The 16,172-nt window shown below is 40.2% G+C and overlaps 1 protein-coding gene across 2 annotated transcripts in view; it reads right to left on the minus strand.

Moving 5' to 3' along the window:
* Positions 1-270: 270 nt before the first annotated feature.
* adck1 (aarF domain containing kinase 1) overlaps positions 271-16,172 on the minus strand; it is a 115,221-nt gene continuing 99,319 nt past the window's right edge. For both annotated transcript variants that reach the window (XM_005477718.4, XM_019349057.2), the window contains 2 exons: positions 7,157-7,350; positions 271-2,862 (listed from right to left, as the gene is read on the minus strand). In XM_005477718.4, the coding sequence (XP_005477775.1) occupies positions 2,718-2,862; positions 7,157-7,350 (339 nt within the window). In that variant the 3' untranslated portion in view covers positions 271-2,717. The remainder of the gene's footprint in view (positions 2,863-7,156; positions 7,351-16,172) is intronic.

Consider the following 16,172-nt stretch of genomic DNA (forward strand, 5'->3'; position numbering starts at 1 on the left):
TTTTCCAATTATTTTTTAAAAGTCAGGTCAAGGCTCCAAAAGCCCAAAGGCGACATAAGGATGGCGGGTGACAACAGTTTTTGTTTGCTACATGGATCATTTTAGTTCAGCTTGGTGTCTTTGCTTTTGTTATATTTCTTTAAGAGTTCAAAATGTGTTGATTACATAAATAAAATGTAATTTTCTCTGTAGCACTTCATGGATTTCATAAGCAGCACACCTTAGTTGTTCACACAAAGGTAAAAAACAATATATACAGTGTTATCTTCATTTTAGAAGTCAAAAAGTATTTGCGGCTCCCAGTGTTTTCTTTTGCGTGGAAACCGGGTACAAATGGCTCTTTGGGTCTTAAAGGTTGCTGACCCCTGGGTTAGGGTATTCTGGTGGTGTGTGGGAAGGCAAGTACTAAATGGCAGTAACCAAAGAAAGAAGAATATTATCCAGGAGGAGCTGAGACAGGTTCTGGGTTTTAGGGAAGAGTTACCAGATGACTGGGAAAGTTGAGCCAAAGTGGTGAGTGAAACAGTCAAGAAGGTATTTAGTGTATCTCGTGGACAGAGGAAAGAAGACAAGGAGACCTCTCTTGTGGTGGAATGAGAAAGTATAGAAAGGTATTCCCAAAGAAAAGTGGAATAATCAGGGAAATGGAGAAAGCAGACAGGAGTGGCGGGATGCTAGGTGACCAGCAAAGAGCAAGGTTTTACAGCGAAATAAACTGGAAATGAAAAGGCTTATAGTTGTATGAATATAGAGTTATATGTGATCCCAGACAGAGAAAAGGACATGTACTGATTGGCTAGGCAGAGAGAGGAAGCTGTAATGATGTGATGTGGGTTAAGAGTAAGGATAGACAGCAGAGTACTAACACGTGTGTTTCATCTTCGTAACACACTGTTGAGGAGTAAAAGGAATACTCTGAGGGACTAAATGAATGAAGAACACGAGAGAGAATCAGGAAGTGATGATTTGAAAGGACAAAGTAAGGGTAGCTACGAAGCAGAGTGGGAAGGCAAATAGTCCGATGACCTGTGGAGGTATAAAAATGTCCAGGAGAGATGGTAGTGGACTTTTGTTAATAGAGAAGTATACAGAAGGTCAGAAGGAAATGCAAGAAGTCTTTTTATGGATCTAGAGAAAACATATGATAGGGTGCCTAGAAAGTAACTGTGGTACTACGTTAGGAACTCAGGAGCGGCAGAGACATATGTGAGGGTGGTGCAGGACATGTATGAGGACAGTGAGACAACACTGAGGTGTGAGGTAAGAGTTGTGTTTTATTGTTTGGACAGTATCTGTTAAGAAGAGTTATTATAGACAGCACGCTTCATTTAAGTCATCTAGAAAAATTTTAGTCTAATGATTTCAGAGATGCTGCTTACAGGAAAAATATGTTTTTGACTAATTATTTTTTAATGGGATTCAACCAGTTTGTGATAAAACATGGTGAATGATCACTTACATCATTTATTTGTCCACTTTTGATATTCTTGCCAAGAACATTTGTAAATAATGAGTTTAGGACAGTGTGAGGTGATTTCTATTGAACGAGTGACTGAGGGATAGATGCATACAATACTGCATACGGTATGTAGGAAATCTGTAACTGTACTACATCAGACCTACATTAAAATGATATTCAAATATAAACCAGGATCATATGACCCTAACATTGTTTCGGTAAATGTTTTACACATGATCTAGGGGTCATGATTCATTTCCTTCATTTTCTTTTTCTATGTCTGTCGGTTTTTTTGGTGTCATTCCGCTTGGCAGCCCAACAGCATTCCAAGAGAGGAACTGGGATATTATATGAGGAAATTAGGAGTGGCAGAGCAGCAGGTGAGGGCTGTACAGGACATAAATGAGAACAGCAAGGCAGCGGTGAGGTGTGCATAGGAGTGACAGATGGGATCAAGGTGGGGGTGGAACTACGCCAGGGATCAGCTGTTGGTTGCAATGGTGATGGGCAGGTAAAGATATGAGCTCAGGCAGGAGTCCTCCTGGCTATGATGTGTGTGGATAAAACTTTTATCTGTACTGAGAGTGGGGGGCAGGTGGAAGAAAGCCTGCAGAGGTGGAGGTAAGCAATGAAGACAAGAGGAATAAAAGTTAATACAGCAACATTTATCTGATGTTCTCTCTCACAAATACTGTCTCACGTGCCTCTCAGAGGGGATCAAACCATCAGCCTTCCCACTGACAAACAAACCCGCTCTACCTCCTAAGCCACACCCACCCTCATGATGATGTCATGTTTGGTATGTGCCACCATGTAAAAAGATGACAACAATGCACACAAATTTGCTGTTGGCCAAACATGCATTTAGGCTAGCTGCTCAGTAGATATCTGCAGGTGAGTTTTATAAGATGTTGGTAAGAGTTACTATTTTTCCAGCTCTATTGACCATCAATTTTAGATAATGCACCTTTAACAACTAATTAATACTAACTAATAACTAATCCGTTTGTATTTTGTATGTGTTAGTCCCTACCGAGCTCATGTTTTAGGGTCCATCTCTGCACTACAGAACCTACAGGAGATTTTTTTTAAATTTCATGTCATAAAATTCCTAACAATAGTGACCTGCTGAAAATGCAACGTACAGCATACTGAGTAAATTACAGATGACGATGTAACAATCATTATCTGAACACTAATGAGTGGACACTTGAGGTAAAAGATGAATTTAAAAAAAAGGTTGACATCCAAATATGTCTCAGTGTAGTAATGACATCAGAATAGTCATGGATCCTTTCAGCCACAGAAACAGTTCATACATGTAGAGTTTCCACAGGCTGAGAGACTCGGCCAGCGTGATCTGCACACGCCTTCTCCTGCTCTGAGCTTTAGTCCTCTTGTGCCTGTCAGACAAAGCAGAAGACGGAGGAAGTGGTTATGGCTTTGGAACAATCTGGGTCATAAAATCAAGATTTCTCTCAAAAGCCATTTCTCATGATTTTCTAATGATCACACAAAATCACAGACAATGGCATGAGCCATCATCTGTTTACCACACTGTGAGAATAGTGAACACTTTCTTACAGAAGAATGAATCAATGTGCCCTGTACATAAAACCTGTTCAAAGTGTTAGAAAAATACATTTTAAAATGTTGTTGCCAAACATGGTAAAATATGTGTAAATAACTGATTCATAGCTTTATTATTATTTAATATGCATTATACTTTGTGATTAAAGAACAAGGTTACCAACTTATCAGTTTGTCTCAACCTAAATACCATTTTTATCATTTTTTACAGTCTTGTACCTTAAAACCAAAATGTAAGACTAGAAAAATTTGCATTTCCTGCGAAAATGCTGTGTGGGTGCCTCAACGCTGAAGCGGTCTGCTGAAAAGCTGAAAAAAGATGAAAAGTTGCAAAAAGTTGTATGGTGGTGAAGAAACTGAAGATTCTGCTGAAAACAAGTGAAGAAGCAGAGATTTTTGCTTAAAAGTGGTGAAAAGCAAAAAAAATTCTATTGAAAAGGGGTAAAGACGGAGAAATTTTGCTGAAAAGTGGTGAAAAAAAAAAATGTTGCCCTGAGCAGGATTCGAACCTGACCCTCCTGGTCTCAAGGCTCATCTCACTGAGCCAAACTCATTCGCCCACAGAAGAGGTGGAGAGACTGACAATTCTGCTGAAATGAGCAGAAGCTGCTGAGAATTGTGTTGATAAGAGGTGAAAAGGCTGAAAATTCTGCAAAAAAGAGGTGAATCAGCAGAATTTCTGCAGAAAAGAGGTAAAGAAGCAGAAAGTTGCGCTGAAAAGAGATGAATCAGCAGAATTTCTGCTCAAAAAAGGTTTTTTCTGAAAACAGCTGAGATTTGTGCTGATAAGAGGTGAAAAGGCTGAAAATTTTGCAGAAGGGGTCAATCAGCAGAATTTTGGCTAAAAAGAGGTGAAAATTCTGCTGAAAAGAGGTCAATCAGCAGAATTTCTGCTGAAAAGAGGTAAAGAAGCAGAACGTTGTGCTGAAAAGAGGTGAATGAGCAGAATTCTGCTGAAAAGAGGTTTTTGCTGAAAACAGCTGAAAAAGCTGGGATTTGTGCTGAAAAGTGGTGAAAAAAATGAAAATTCTGGTGAAAAGGGGTGAAGAATCTGAATATCTCAAAAAGTATAGAAGTTATGAGCACCAAAAGTCATAGCACACATTAGCAGAAAGAGGCTGAACTTTTTCAGCTACTCATTGAGCCAAAGTGGTTCTCACGTAACTGAAAAAAGGTGAAAAGCTGAAAATTCTGATAAAAACAGCAGAAGAGGCTGGGATTTGTGCTGATAAGAGGTGAAAACACTGAACTTTTTGGTGAAAAGAGGGAAAACAACCTGGTTCTGCTCAATTTCACCAATCAGAGGTACTGCTTCTGTCTGCTTCATCAGGCTGTGTACTTGTATGTATTTCTGCCATGGAGCGTTAACAAGAATGTGAGGTCCATATTAGAAAAGCTACTAAAATGCTGAAAAATTTGCAGAAAAGAGGTGAATCAGCAGAATTTCTGCAGAAAAGATGGAAAGAAGCAATCACGGTAGCTGTTCATCTCACTGAGCCAAAGCAGTTCTTGTCCCAACAAGAGATATGATCAGAGAAAAAATATGCAGGAGGGACCGAAGAAGCTGAATTGTTGTGAAAAGAGGTGAAGAAGCAAAACTGTATGCTAGAAACAGGTGAAAACACTGAAATAGTGCTGAAAAGAAGTGAAAAAGCTGAAATTCTTCTGAAAGAGCAGAAGAGGCTGAAATTTTTCAGCTACTCATTGAGCCAAACTGGTTCTCACATAACTGAAAAAAGGTGAAAAAGCTGAAAATTCTGATAAAAACAGCAGAAGAGGCTGAGATTTGTGCTGATAAGAGGTGAAAACGCAAACTTTCTGCTGAAAAGAGGCAGAACAACCTGGTTCTGCTCAAATTCACCAATCAGAGGTACTGCTTCTGTCTGCTTCATCAGGCTGTGTACTTGTATGTATTTCTGCCATGGAGCGTTAACAAGAATCTGAGGTCCATATTAGAAAAGCTGCTAAAATCATAAAACTTTGCAGAATTGTAATGAATTAGCAATATAAATTACAGGTCTGTGATAGCGTATAAATTTGTAGTGAAAAAAAAATGTTGAACAAGGTGGGATTGAACCCACGACCTTTGAGCTGCAGACCCGTGTCATTACCAATTGCGCCAACTGGAAAGGGAGCGGGTGCCTGGAAAACAGATTGATGAGCAGTCAGAATTAGATCGCGGTGAGAGGCGACAAACGCCGTTTTTTGGAGTTACAAGACGTCGTGTAACTCGAAAACTAGGTGGGATAGAAGCATAATTCTTGTACTGGGTGAATCAGCGGACTTTGGTGTACTTTGATTGCGATTTTCATAGCTCTTTGTACCTCCGTCGTAGAGATATGACGAGAGAAGAAACAACTTCATTTTCGGAGTTTGAAAACTGAGAGGAGGACAGATTTCCACCCCTCAAACAAACATAATTTATGGCTCAACGGTAAGATGACTGTAAAAACTGCTCCAACCGTGAGTGTCAGCAGTGTCTGAAGATATATTGGCACAAGCCTCATGTCTTAACTTTGCTTTGTTAAGGAGATATGACGATTTGAAAATGCCTCTCATTAGAGAATTCCAGCGCTGATTTTGAACAGACTCTCCATTGACTTTCTATGGAGAGTTTTAAGACTTTGTGTTGCTCTGAGGCGATTTCATAAAAATCTGTAACTTCCACAACAGTGATAGTGACATTTTCTGAAAGCCAGCAAAAATACCTACGTTTTGATGTATAATTTGTGGAAATTGAGTGAAAATTGAGCGAGTGGCAAGAAGTTGTTGGGACATGAAGACAAACTTCAGAAAGGACCAGCGCTCACTCTGAGTTAATTGCATAGCAACCATAACAACGCATGTATTTTCTGAAAAATCACAATTTTGCAACTGAAAACTTAAAGAGGGATAAGATTAAAATGGTAGAAGATCTGAAAAAGCTGAATAATACAGGAATAGCCCAATAAGTTGAGAACGTTTTAAAGTTTGAATGGAGTTTCTACGTGAAAGTATGAGGAAGTAGTTAGGTTTCAAAAACAAGCAAGTTTTAGCAGAATTGGGGAAGTTTCCCATTCATTTCAATGGGACAAATTAAAGGAAAAAAGTGTAATATTTTAAAAAGTATAATAGTAATAAACACCAAAAGTCATAGCCGGCATTAGCAGAAAGAGCAGAACAGTTTAGAGTTTGAACGGAGAAAATCGGCTGAAAACTGAGAGAGTAGTTAAGTGCCAAAAAACGTATGGAAGCAACTAGAATATAGTGGAATAAAGAATAAAGAGAAACAGGAACTCAATAGTGTGGATGCCTTTTGAGGCATCCACACTATTAGAGTGACCCATGGAGCCAAAATAGCCACACAAACAGAATATGGTGGGATCAAAAGAAACCAAATTTATTTGTAAAGTTTTGTTGTTTCTTTGTTTTTGGATGACAATGGTATGATGTTAATGAACACACAAATGAGAATTTACTTTCATCAGCAGCCCATGAAGCCCTTCACTTCAAGCCCAGGTTCTAATACCATTAGTCATGGATAACTTGGTATTGAATATTTGGATTCTTGACATTGTTCATCTAAATGGAACCAACCTGCAGCCCAAGTGGACCTTTACTTTTCCCTCACTATCCTCTGTTCATTTAAGCTGCACAAACTCAGATGTGCTGTCCACATTGGAGAGTCCATTTGGTTCTTAGATGTCCTATTTCAATTTTTAAAAACTGATGCAATTAGAACAGGTGATACTTACCACATTTTCTCAAAAGGTTTTTTCAGTGCTCCAAAGAGCACAAAGAATATTTCATTCACCTCCATTATATGTACGGTAGAGTCTGAAATCAAAGTCATGGTCAAACTTTCACTCAAAGTAACCTGCCTATGTTTGCAACATGCATACGGCAAACAAAATGCCCTGGTTATTATATTTGATTCTTTTTCCACCTACCATAAAGCAAAAAGTTTGCATTTTGAAAACAAGGTAACCTCTAAAGAGCAGTCGCTCATGTGAATTCTATGTTACCAGTGAAACGTGTCAAAACTCACAGACCAGCCAAGACTTTGATATGTTAACAGATTCTTATGTCATGTCTTATGTCACCTCTTTCTGAAAGTATATTTCTTACCTGGCTATGGCTCGTATGCAGCAGCGGGACATGTTGATGAAAGATGAGGATGAGGCCCTGGTCTGTAGCGTGGTCTCAATGCCTCGCAGTAGGTCATTGGTCTTCAGCAGCAACAGCATCTGCCGGGGAACTCTGTTCAACAAGTCGCTGATCTGGGGCAGGTACAGGCCTGCATTGGTCCTTATCTCAATGTCCTGCCAAGTAAGACACACAACAGGAAAAGTAAAACTCAGGTTGCATGTATATGTGTAAGTCCATCAATGGCTGCTTATACCCATGCATCCACTGACACAAGTGTGAGTGTGAAAAAGATAAAACACTTGAAGTGGACAAAACAAGGAGAAGGAATTGGCTGATCTTATCAAACTGTAATATTTTCAGATAATCAGACTAAGCAGGCCGCCGGGTCAAAATATTGTTACTCTTATTAATGGCTCGTGGCTACATACGACAGATGACACTGACGGTTTAGGCTGATCAGTTTCCTATTGTTCTGTCTAAGGCAATCGATGTGTCAATACAAATTACTCTTCCACATGTCATCAGCCATGTTGGCTTTTCTATTTAATATCAAGTCATCAAGAACATTAACAAAACATCCCAGTTATAAAGTGACGTCAACATTTTAAATCTATTTTTGCAGTACACTATAAAAATATCTGTAACACGTTTAACACACATTTAAGTAACAAGTTTTACTGAATTTTTCTGTTATTTTTAAATATATGTATAAAATAAAATATATGTGTAACATTACAAGAATAAAAATGTACCTTTGTATAAAAATAACTTTTTACATTTGAATTATAGAAAGTGTAAAGTGTATTCTTTCTACACACAAAAAACTGCAAAACAGTCACAAGTTTAAAATAATTTCACACATATGTTTATTTAAAAGATTAAACTGTTAAATTTTGTTGTTATGCTGTAAATACATATCTAAAATTTGACTCACTTATTATAATATGACATGCAAAAGTGATCGGACAAAAGCTATGAATGTTTTTTATGAGTATAGAACATCTGGGAACCAATCAGGAAAAAGGTGTGGGGCGGGAACTCAGCTTTCACTTTATTTCTAAAGCACTTTAAGACAGCTGAAGACAGCTGATGCCAACAGGCTGAACAAACTGATTAGAAAGGCTGGTTCTGTCCTGGGTGTCAGACTTGAGAACCTGGAGGAGGTGTCTGAGAGGAGAATGCTAAAAAAGCTTCTTTCTATCATGGACAACCCCTCCCACCCCATGCACGCCCCCATGATGGACCATCGGAGCAAACGCAGCAAAAGACTCATTGCCCCGAAATGCAGAACTGACCGCCGCAGGAAATCCTTTGTACTGGTGGCAATAAGACTGTATAACTCTTCCTCACTCTGTAGGTGATTCCCCTGAGACTATTACCAATGTTATTCTGTTCCCTCCCAGACCGTGCAATATTACCCAAGAGTACTTATTGAATATTTGTTTTCATCCCCCCATCATACGCTGCTACTCCCTTTATTCTATTGCACAATACTTTGTCACTTTCTAGAACCGCCTGCACTGATAGTTAAGTTATTTATTCACCAGGATATAGTTATATATATTACTTTGTTAGTGCAAGACATAATATCGGATAACTCTATCCTACTGTATATTACTGTACACTATTCTTATTGTATATATTGTATATCTTATATCTATTTCATCTGTTCCTCTGTCTCTCCTGCTGCTTTGAGCATGTACATGACAAAAGAATTTCCCTTGGGATAAATAAAGTTGTTCTTATTCTTATTCTTATTTAAAACAACATAACACCTGATCAAAGTGCTGTGCACAAAGGAAAATAACAATAAGAGAACAAGAAGAACAAGTACATACAAAGGGTAAGACGTTTAACACATATTACAACTCACACTGGGTTAAAAGCCAAGGAGAAAAGGTGTGTTTTTAAATGAGATTTAAAAACAGCAAGAGCTGCCTGACCCCCAGGAGCAGTCAAAAGCACCTGGTTAGCTGCTCTAAGTGCACATGATGGCATATAAGGGTGAAGCAGCTCAGACAAATAAGAAGGGCTGAGACAATTAAGAGACTTAAAAACAAGTAAAAGAATTTTAAAATGGATTCGAACCTTTACAGGAAGCCAATGAAGGGACAGCGGGGGTAAAAATGGGGTTATGTGCTCTCGTTTACTTGTACCAGTTAAAATTCATCCAGTAGTGTTTTGTACCAGCCGTAGATGTGAGAGGGAGGCCTGGCTAATTCCAATTAACAGAGAATTACAATAATCCAGACGAGAGGTGATAAATGCATGGATCAGAGTGTCTAGGTTAACAGGGCTTAATTTTTTGACAGCCGCCTCAACTGAAATATGTTTGTCAAGTTTTAGGCTGGGATCCATTTTCACGCCAAATCAGAAAGGTCAAAGGCAGGGACACAGCTGGAGGAGCTGGATTTAAAAAGCATGACCTCAGTCCTTTTTTCATTAAAATCAGGAAAATTTAGCGCCATCTACCCCCTGATCTCACTGAGACAATCAAGGAGAGGCTGAACAGAACCACTATGCTTTAAAGGCATCACGTTCTCACTCCCAAAGCGTAACATTTTACGCTAAGTGACAAATCGTCAACATATTACGTTTTCGGGCACCCAACGCGTTCCTACGTGACGACATCGGAAAACTGCGGAGACATGAGAACCGTTTGGACTCAATCTACACATCTTCGCTTTTTCCCTTAAAATCACTTGGGAACACACTATTTCACGTCATTAAAGTGCTGGTTAAGGTTAGGAATAAGGTCATGGTTAGGTTTAGGGATAAGGTTAGGTTTAGGCTTAGGGATACGGTTATGGTTAGGTTTAGGGATAAGGTTAGGTTTAGGCGTAGGGACACGGTTATGGTTAAGGTTAGGAATAAGGTTATGGTTAGCCATAAGGTTATGGTTCAGGTTACAAATAAGGTTATGGTTAGGCTTAGGGATAAGGTTAGGTTTAGGGCCATAACAACGTGGAAGGTCACCTTTCGCGCTCCTCAGGAACGCCGCGGGATGTGACAAAATGTCGGGATGTTACGCTTCGGGAGTGAGAACGGGCTCTTAAAGGGCATAGGAAGCATCGAGATTAAAGCATAACTTTCCTGTCTCCATGGGTCCAAACATCTTTAGGTGTCTGCAGCACCAGGACAACTTGTGTTCAGTGTGACTGTTACTTTTTACTTTATTGACCAACGCTTGAGTTTTGTTTTCCTTAAATGGTGATAGCGGCTTGTCCATCTCTTTTAGTTGAGCTACTTTAATAAAACTTTTTAATTTAACCCTTTTGCCTCCTTGACTCCTTTTTCTGACCCGGACACTTTTTGTTACTTCCCCCTCACCGCCTAGACCCCTCAGGGGAACGTAACAAGTGGGGGCTCGTCCGGGATCTTTGAAAAGGGAGTTTCAAGTTGGATTTGGTTTTTGATTATCTTGCTTTGTCACCTTTTGAGAACCACAACTTCCCAGTTAAGTTAGGTGAGTGTCCAGCTGAGCTTTTTAAGTTCTTCCATCGGGCACTCTTTTGTTGTTTTGTCTTTCTTATTTTCGGAGTAATCCTGGGCGGGAATAAGTTCCCTGTTGGGGGTAGGCAATTCAGGGCTCCAGTCGCTGAAACTTTGCCTTTCAAGTCGCCTCGAGCCCAGCACGCTCCAGAAGATAGGTAGGTATAGTTTGGTGTTATTAGGAACTGGGTAAGTAGTATTTGTTTAATGTGTATGCTGCAAGAGGTAAGTTGGTCAGTTAAAGTAAGTTGTGTAGTTCACCATTAATCAGTTAATGGTTGGCTAGCCTGTGAGAGAATTGGCACAGGTGTGTGGTGGTTTTCTTCAGGCTGAAATGGCGTTCAAGTTGAATCAGCTGGAGCTGACAAGCGCTGGGCCTACATCTGTTGGTGAACAGGTGTCCAGAGGCTCGTTTGTGAGCAATAACGTCCACCTGGTTCCCGTTTTCTGTGAATCCAGTGTTGAGAGCTTCTTCAGTGTGTTTGAAAGCATAGCAACTGCATTACAGTGGCCTGAAGACGTGTGGGGGGTGATGTTGCTGTGTAAATTCACGGGTAAGGCTCAGGAAGCTTGTTCTGGTCTGTCTAGGCAGGACGGCCTAGTTTATGAAAAGATTAAGTGCTGTCCTCCAAGCCTATGAACTTGTACCTGAGGCCTATAGGCAGCATTTTCGAGGTTTGGAGTTGGCACAGGGTCAGTCCTACCTTGACTTCGCTCGGGAGAAGGCAAAGCTTTTTGATAGGTGGTGCTCTGAAAGCCAGGTTAACAATTTGGGGTCGTTACGTGAGCTTATGCTTGTGCAGGATTTTAAAAACTCTGTTCCTGAGTGTATTGCTCTTTATTTAAGTGAACAAAGGGTTTCCACATTACAGCAGGCTGCCATACTGGCAGATGAGTTTACCCTAACTCATAAAATAAATGCTGTAGAATGTGATACCCCTCTGTGCCATAGTACATCTTGGAGAGGTAAGAGTGGGCCAGCTAACAAGGCTGAAAAAGTTGTGGTTTCGAGACCCAAAACGAAGCTTTGTTTCTTCTGCCACAAACCTGGACACCTTGTTGCTAACTGTTTGAAGCTGAAACTCAAACAGAAAGCACTCTCAAAGCAAAAAGGGCCTGCTTTGAGAAAAGTCAGTCGTGGTTCTCAAACTGATAAGGTTGCCAGGCCTACTAAAAGGCTAAACTTGGAGCACAATTGCTCAGTAGTGCCCTGTAGTCAGTGTAAGAGGTCAACTAGCCCTGAGCTGCTGCTGGTTGACAATGTCCCAGTTCCTCAAAATGACCTGCAGGTGGACAGATCATGTATAACACCACCACTCAGACCTGCACCCCTGACTAACAAACATGCCTGTACCCGTGACCTGAGCAATCGTCTGAAAACTTTTCCAGTAAGGTCTTCTGACTGCCTGCTGTGTTCTCCACATGTGATGGCTCAAAAAAGCCCTGGCTATCACATGGGACATTGTTTTGAGGGTCTGCGGCCACCCTCAGTCAGTATTTTGAATCCATTGAGATGGGGTTGGCAGCTTCCACAGGCGATGCCTAACCGTTGCTATGGGCTTTGGTAGGTGGAAAGCCTGCAGTTTGGTGATGAAACGGTTATGGACTTAATTGTTTTGATTATCGTAATCATTTGACAAACCACGGGTTTGTATTTATGGGAGGGGGTGTTACGGCCCTAGCAGGGCCTCCTCCTGAAGGTGCCTGTGTGGACGTGTCCTTCAATCTCTTCTGCCTGAGGTGCCACCTTTCTCTTTTACACAGCTGACTCACATCAGTAATTAAAAGTATTTAAGCCCAGGGAAAGGTGAGCTCTGGGCCAGAGTGCCATTAGTGTGGTTGCAGCTAGTGAGCTGTGTTTTTGAGTGGTTGCAGCTAGTGAGCTGCTCTCTTTTTGACTTACTTTTTACTTTATTGACCAACGTTTGAGTTTTGTTTTCCTTAAATGGTGATAGCGGCTTGTCCGTCTCTTTTAGTTGAGCTACTTTAATAAAACTTTTTAATTTAACCCTTTTGCCTCCTTTTTCTGACCCGGACACTTTTTGTTACTTCCCCCTCACCGCCTAGACCCCTCAGGGGAACGTAACAGTGACTCTAAGTTGGCGGTATCCTCAGTTTAATTAAATGTTGATGCACAGGAAGTAAGTGTGTAATTGTTTAAAAATTGTCATTGTAAAACAAAATTTCATCATTCTCTAATTTATGTCATACAACCACAGTGCTTTTACAGTGTATTTTATTTTTCTCTGTGGATCCTTGTGTGCAATTTTACCTTTCTATGTTCTAAGGAGCCTCTGAGTCTAAGAATTTCACTGCCGGTAGTAATGTAATTATAATAACATCACCAGTGCTGCTGGGGTTGTGCCTCACTGCCGTGGTGGTGCCGGCTAGTGTCCTTCCTAGGCTCTGGGTCCATTAGCAGTCCCTTGGATCCTGCGGTCCTTTGGGCTCCTTTTCCTGTTTGTGTTGGTGGGGTGGGTCTGGGATGAACTGTCTAGCCTCTGTTGGATCTTGGAGGAGGACTTTTGGGCTCTGGTGGAGGACTTTCTGCATGTTTTCTAGTCCTACCAGCTGGTGTGCACTGAGGCTTGATCTTCACTGTGGGTCATGGCTGCTTGAGGTCTTGGGGTGTTTGATTGCTTTGACTTTTTCTCGTTTGACTTTTTTGGATGGAACTTTTCCCTGTCTTAGATAGTAGACAGTTATTGGTGATGTGGGGATTGGACTGTTGGTGAAGAACCTGTGCAAATACTGATAATAAAATAAAATAAAGAAAAGATTGTTTTACCCTGTTGTATCATCATCCCCCCAAAGTGACTGGTACTTACCTCATGGTATTGTTATTTTTGTACGTGCTCTGGTTACACCCCGTGTTGATTGTTGTAATTCTGTCTTTTCTTGGTTACTTCTCCATAGACGTCAACTGGTCCAAAATGCAGCTGCTCGTGTAACTACCAGAACTGCTTCTGTAGAATATATTTCTCCTGTCCTTCAACAGCTTCACTGGTTGGCTGATTTTGAGACTTTGAGATAATATTGGACCTGCTTTTCACTCTCCCCTCCAGCTCCACCAAGTTTGTCAACCTGCCTGAGTATGCACTGTGCTTCAAACATTTAGGGGGAATTATCGCCGTTTTTTCTTTACTTTGGTGGTTTTGGATTTTTGGATTTTGGATTTCTGCTGCAATATTCTAATGATAAGATCAGAATTTGGTTTAAAGGATAAAAACATGCAAATGTTCATCCTGTCTGGTATCAACGGTTCAGGCTGGTTGTAGTGGTGCAATGGTGCGGAGGATATATTATTGGCACACTTTGGGCCCTCTAGTACCATGAGAGCATCGTTTAAACACCATTGTATGACCATGTCCATCCCTTTATTACCAAAGTGTACTCATCTTCTGATGGCTGCTGCTATCAGAATTACATCACAATGTCACAAAGCTCAAATAATCTGAAACTGGCTTCTTGAACATGACAATAAATTCACTGTATTCAAATACAACAATTGTGTCATTTCAATGTAGATCAAAATGTTGGAGGAATGTTTTCACACCTTGTTGCCATGATCAATTTAGGTAGTTCTATAGGTAGAAGGGGGTCAATCCCAGTACTTGGAATGTATACCTAATAAAGTGTCCAGTGGAAAAGGAAGAGTAGATTCACACAAAAAGGCTTTCGGGTATTGCTTCAGTACAAACAGTAAATGACGGTACACAGAAAGAAGTAATGACAAAGGAATAAAGAGACGGAGGGATGATGTTTACCTCCATGGCAACTATTTGTTCTCTTTGATGTTGAAGATGGCTGCTTGAGTTGCTGCATCAGTGTCTTGCTCTACTCTACTTCAAAGGACTTTTCCTACTGCACATCAATGGAGCTAAATTACACCATTAGTCATGGAACAAAGTGATTCCAAAGCCTTAGTCATTTTGCAATCTTTAGATGGTAAGTATGTCAAGAGGTGAGTCTGTTCAAGTGCTGGACAAAACACAAGTAAACTGAACAACTGCATAAATGCAGACTAATTGGATACGCAATATAGAAATACCTATTCACACCATCTGAAACTCTAAACAGATGCACAAATTATTGGTCAAGGTTAGCGCTGGTTATATTTTCAACTAGAACTTGGCTGCATTAAAATTCTTACAATCAGTGCTCTAAAATTACAAATGAGTGATGTTTTCAATCACAAAGAAAAATTTGGCACACGATGATGGAATAAAAACCATTTTACATATACCGCAAGATTTAAAGGGTTCTGTTCATACACATTTTTTTTTTTTTTACAGCTCCAGTACAAATAATTCATAGTTATAAGCAACAGAGCTGAAGGAAGTCCTTTTCAATAAATGAAAAACAAGGTGAGGGTTAGGAGTGGTAATGAGTGGATTTGGGGAAGCGTCGTTGTAAAAAGAGAAAGAATGTAGCAGGGGGGTCAGACTAATACAAAGTGCAGTTTTAACTGCATCCTTGGGACTGTTTTCAGAGTCAGTCTCCTAATAGCTACTTTATGTTTCTAAATAATAAATCTACAATGTCAAATACATAAAGAACTACATTATTAAGGACCATCAAAAGCATCTCAGTGGTGCTCCCGTATCCAAACATCTTCAAATCACAGGGGAGCAGGATTTACTACAAAGGCTTCAACTGCCCGAGAGCCGGTAGATTCTAGAAGGTAAAATACAATAAAATAAAATAAATCACCTTCCAGGAATAAAAGTGTGCGCTAAGGCAACACAGTGACATCACGCAGGCTGAGTTGAATGAACTGACAAAATATCAAACATCAGCATGAAGGACTGCTGTTCATCCAAACTACAGGATAAACTTTCATTCAAACTGTATTGCTCCACAGCCTTATGTGTTCATTATTGTAACCACGATGACACAAAGCTTCTCCATTTTATTTTAACAGGATTACGATCATCAGAATCAGAATCAGAACTTTATCGTCGTTGTCACAGGTACAACGAAATTAAGAATGATCCCCGATCATTGCATCATCCCTAGCAATATCAAAATATAAATAAAAACAATAAAATTCAATAAATAAAATAGATAGAATACTTCAAATACTAATAAGACGTAACGGTAAACATTCACATACATTCCCACATACATACTTCAGACTGTGCATAGATTAACACAAGAGTGGCGTGATGGATATTTTTTTGTAGTATTCAGATGTGCTATTGCAGTTGGATAAAAGCTGTGTTTGAGTCTATTTGTCCTTACGCTGATTGCCCTGTACCATCTGCCTGAGGGCAACAGTTCAAACAGGGAGTGGCCAGGGTGTGAGGTGTCTTTTATGATGTTTTGGGCCTTTTTAAGACAGTGGATGTTGTGTAGAACTTCCAGTGTGGGGAGAGGGCAGCCAGTGATCTTTTGGGCGGTGTTAATGATCCCTTGGAGTGCTTTCCTCTGGGCTCCTGTGCAGCTAGTGTACCAAATGCATATGCAGTAGGTTAGAACACTCTCAATGGTGGCTCTGTAG

This window comes from Oreochromis niloticus, linkage group LG19 (assembly GCF_001858045.2).
Source record: "Oreochromis niloticus isolate F11D_XX linkage group LG19, O_niloticus_UMD_NMBU, whole genome shotgun sequence".
NCBI classification, from domain to species: Eukaryota; Metazoa; Chordata; class Actinopteri; order Cichliformes; family Cichlidae; genus Oreochromis; species Oreochromis niloticus.